The following is a 4,815-nucleotide window of genomic DNA, read 5'->3' as shown; positions in this document are numbered from 1 at the left end:
TTTTTTTTTTTTGTTTTTGGGGGGGTTTTGGTTTTGTGTTAAAAATATTGAAATTTATAAAAATTTTTTTTTTGGGGGGGGAAATGTATTTAATATTATTAATATAATTATTATTTAATTTAAATTATATATTATATATATTATATTTTTTTTTTTGTTGTGTGTGTGTGTGTGTGTTGTGTGGTGGTGTGGTGTGTTTTTGTTTTTTGTTTTTTTTTTTAAAAATAAAATGTAAAAAAAAAAAAAAAAAATAAAAATATATATTGTGTGTGGGTGTGTGTGTCTTTGGCATGTGCATGTGTTACGCGTCTTGGCGTTTTGGGTGTTTCGTTTGTGTGGTGTTTATGTGGGGAAATTGCGTTTGTGTAAATAAATTGATTTCCCTATTTTAATTTCGTTATCTATACCCAATTTTAATACTATTTTCCTATATTAAAAAAAAAAAAAAAATCCAAAAATATCCATACTTTCTTGGACGCTTTTTTTTTGGGTTTGGGTTTTTTAAAGTGGGAAAAATTGCCGTTTAAGTTTGTAGATTTTCTTTTGGGTGGGGGGCAAGGGGAGGGGTCGGGGTGGCCGGGCGACGGAAAACGTGAAATTAAGACGTTAAAACCCCCTTAGCTAGGTATCACATCCAAATGAAGCTTTGGGTGGAAAGTTAAACTCTGTTTCATAGTCTAAAAAATGGGAAAATTTTTTTAAATAAATAATGAAATAAAAACTGGCCGAAAATGTAAGCATAGAATGGAAAAAATTCCCTAATTAATTTAACCTAGTCCTATAATTTTAATTTTTCAGATCTGGGTAAATTTTGGCCGTTTTTGGCGGGCGCGCCCCTGACAGATACGTTCCCCCCCAAGCTGGTGGGGGGGGGGAAATTCTCAGGAGGAAAGTGGAGGATCTTTCTGGGCAGAGGATTTTCTGGGGGAGGGCGGATTCTCTGGAGGAGGTGGGGAATTCTCTGGAGGAAGTAGAGGGGTTTTTCGGAGGAGGATTTTTCCGGGTGGAGGTGGCGGTGGTGGATCTGGATATGGGGGGAGGAGGATGCAGTGCGGGAGGAGGTTCTTCATGTTGACGTTCTGTGGGCGTTTCCCATAATCTTTCCACGCCAACGTATTTGTCTATGACGCTCCCAAACAGCAAGAGAAGAAAGCGGTTCCACCACCAAATATTTCCTCCACCAAGAATCGACCACAAACATCCTATTCGGTTCCGCGGTTCCTGAGAAGGGAGCAAGGCCCTGAGCCATTCATCGTTCCCCCACAAGCAAAACAGAGCGTGGTTACGTTCCTGAACAAGGGACGATGGGGAGGAGGGACAGCAAAGTGATCGAAAGTGGACAGTCCTCCCCGTCCAACCCTTTAGGGTTTACTTTTGTCAACATTTCGGAAGGAGATAAACCCTCAGCTTGGGCCCCTTTGGAGTTGTCTCCAGACTGGCTCTCCAAGCGGAGGCCAACGGGGGGGGGACAGGGTTTATTTCGGCGGAGGGGCGGAGGAGGGCGGCGGTGGATCCGGCGGCGGTTGGCGGGTGGTTCCGGCGGGGATTTGGGCGGTGGTTCCAGCGGCGGGATTGGCGGTGGATTTGGGTAGTGGTTCCGGCAGCGGATTTGGCGGGTGGTTCCGGGGAGGATTTGCGGTGGTTCCCGGTGGTGATTTTTGGGGGGTTCACGCCCGGTAGATTCGGGGTGGTCTTGGTGGAGTTTATGGTCCACCAACTCCTTCAAATTTATATTCTGCACCATAGAGTCTGGAAAGATACTTGATGTGTATTTAATATGTTTTCCAGGTTTGGTTTACATTTTTGTTATAACTTTTATTTCCTTTGCTGTTAATGTATTCATTTATTAAAAGAAAATGAATGAGCTGAATTTTATACACACACACACACCACACACATATATGTATTTTTACCAAATCAATTCAGAAGCCTGAATATCTGTTAAACAGATATTCATTTCGTACCAAAACTATTTTCCAAGCAGCGCTTCGTTAATAAATTGAGCAAGTTTTCTTCGAGAACCAAGCTGTAGCCAGCAAATGTTGAAAGCAACCAACTGTAATTATTTGCGCTTTGTTATCATAGGCAGACCAGACGAGCAACATAGGGGAAAAAGAATATGGGGTTCCATTAAAAGTACAGAATATACTAGGGATATCAACTGGCCTTATTTGATTACTGATATGTAGTATGTTCAGTATGACGTGTCTTCTCATGCAGAATATAAAATGTTACTGTTTATCTACTGTATGCGAAACAATCAGGAGCAGCTCAACTCTTTATCAATAGCAGAAAAAACTTAAATTCATTTAGGAAGAAGGAATCGTATGTGTATGTATATACATTTCAAAATATATGTATATAGATACACAAAATGTTTATGTATAAGTAAATATTTATACATTTTGATATTATAGATATACATACAAATAAAAATACACATACACACACACACACATATCAATATATATATATATATAATATATATATCTATAATATATATATATAGATATATATATATATATATGTGGTGTGTGTGTGGTGTGTGGTGTGTGTGTGTGGTGTTGTGTGTGTGTGTGTGTTTGTTTTGTGGTGTGCGTGTATGTATATTTGTATATAATAATGTGTGTCTGTTTGTGTGTAGATGGACATATAGAAAAATTAATTGACAGATTGACATCACACACGTTCAATACTAGAAAAATAACAAATCAACGATTTACATGTCCTTTGTAATCTAAAGATGAATTGTTTGCCAATGGAGGAACACTCCCTGGGTGGTGGAGGATTATAGGCATAGAATTTCCCAGTGTTGGAGGATTTTGGATATTGAGGTGGAGGATAGAATGTGGGAGAGGTTCTTCATACTGAGTGTTGCTTATGTTTATGACTCCTTTGCAACCTGAATAAAACTGATCCATCACCAGATATTCCTCTACCAAGAATCGAATCACATCCTATTTATCTCGGTCCTCAGAAAGGGAGCAGCTCTTTGAGCCAACATTTATCTGTAAATATAGCTATATGTACAGCTACGCAGAAAACTATCGTTAGAAGGAGTGTCGAAACATTCAATAACGAACAAATCCTTATGTTTACGGAGGGGTTGGTATTTGGGGTTCGAATTGGTCTCGTTCTGAGTCGTAATGTATCGAATAGACGTTTCTGGAAAATTCTATGGATTTACTGTGACATGATGATCTTATTCCCGAAAAAGGATGGAATATGCCTTGCAATATGCAGACAAGCCTTCTAAGATATAACAATAATCTAGGGCTAGGAAAAAAAAAATCTGAAGGCACCCAACACTACGAGATATGTTTGTATGGCATCAGGTAGGTAACGACACCACCCCTCCCCTCCTATTTTCAACTTCCCTTCACTCGATATTTTGAAGAAAGACATTTGTTTTGATAGAAATGAACGCTAAATATTTTCATATGTCTACTTCTGTATCTAATACAGTGTTATCATTTAACAATATTTGAAACCAGGAATGTGATCGCGAAACAGGTGGAGTAGCCAAATCACCGCATGGTTGCTTAGGTGGATGCACGAGGTTTGACGGATGTTCGGCCCTGGTTAATTTACTGGCAGCAGATATGTTGAAACCCTTGAGTATGTTTTCCCTTCAAAACGGCTAGGAATGTTCCCTTCTATCTTAGTTAAAAAAAATGTCCCATCCATACCAGCCGTGTTGTCCGAAATTTGTTCCCAAAATACCCCGACATCACACTGGCTGCTAAGCCACCCAGAACGGAAAATCTCAAAAATAAAGAACACACGTGTGAGCGGCCGTGTCAAAACATATGCGGCAAAACATTCGCCAATCGTGAAAAAGTGGAAGCATGGGAAACATCTTCGATATGAGGAAGGCCGTTGCGTTGGCAGCCGAGTTATGGCGGCTTATACCAAACGCTGAACTAAGTTTTGGCATCAGGGGAGGGAAAAACAAAATATCAGACTTGAATATATTAACACTGTTTATTTTTCCTTGTTTTGACCTTAAAAGAAATATGCCAATACTCATTAGGTAATATAAGACCAATAATGCGTGTGTGTAGCACTGTCCACTCGCCTGCAATAAACTAGCACTCGTATTATGGACGACTGACCCAACATTAGAAGAAGATAAGAAAGCTAACTGATTAGTAACAAAGTATTATACGATATAATAAATTACTTACGAATTTATAGCCTCTAACTTTCGTGATTTATCACACATACCCAAGCGTTGTTGAAAAATAAGGGATTAGCAAACAATTTTCCTTGTGTTAACAACTATATTTTAAAAAGTATCGTTGTTTGTGTCAAAATTGTTTGCATAATTTTCTAACGACAGTTTCTGTGCAGCTGCATATATATATATATATATATATATATAATATGATATATATATATATATATAATATATATATATATATATATATATATATAATATGTATATGTATATATGATATATGTATAATATATATATATATATATATATATATATATTATTAAAATATATATATTAAATAATAATACATACACACAACACACACACACACACACACACATCACAACACATACACACACACATATATATTATATATATATAATATTATATATATATAATATATATATCTATTAATATATATATATATATATAAATGTGTGTGTGTGTTGTGTGTGTGTATGTAGTAAAACAAGAAGGAAGTACATAATAATATAAACAGAATAGTATATAAATACAAAATATATATTAATAATATATACATATATATATATATATATATATATATATATATATATATATATATAATATATAATATT

The 4,815-nt window shown here is 36.5% G+C and overlaps 1 protein-coding gene across 1 annotated transcript; it reads right to left on the bottom strand.

Moving 5' to 3' along the window:
• Positions 1-881: 881 nt before the first annotated feature.
• LOC119570274 (formin-like protein 3) lies at positions 882-2,921 on the bottom strand. The gene is made up of 3 exons (XM_037918083.1): positions 2,724-2,921; positions 1,373-1,735; positions 882-1,079 (listed from the first exon to the last, which is right to left on the bottom strand). The coding sequence occupies exons 1-3, from the start codon at positions 2,919-2,921 to the stop codon at positions 882-884; spliced, it is 759 nt and encodes a 252-aa protein (XP_037774011.1).
• Positions 2,922-4,815: the final 1,894 nt, after the last annotated feature.

The sequence above is a fragment of the Penaeus monodon genome, unplaced genomic scaffold (assembly GCF_015228065.2).
Source record: "Penaeus monodon isolate SGIC_2016 unplaced genomic scaffold, NSTDA_Pmon_1 PmonScaffold_23663, whole genome shotgun sequence".
In the NCBI taxonomy this organism is placed as follows: Eukaryota; Metazoa; Arthropoda; class Malacostraca; order Decapoda; family Penaeidae; genus Penaeus; species Penaeus monodon.
The sequence above is the reverse complement of the archived record's forward strand: the minus strand, read 5'-3'. Positions and strand labels throughout refer to the sequence as shown.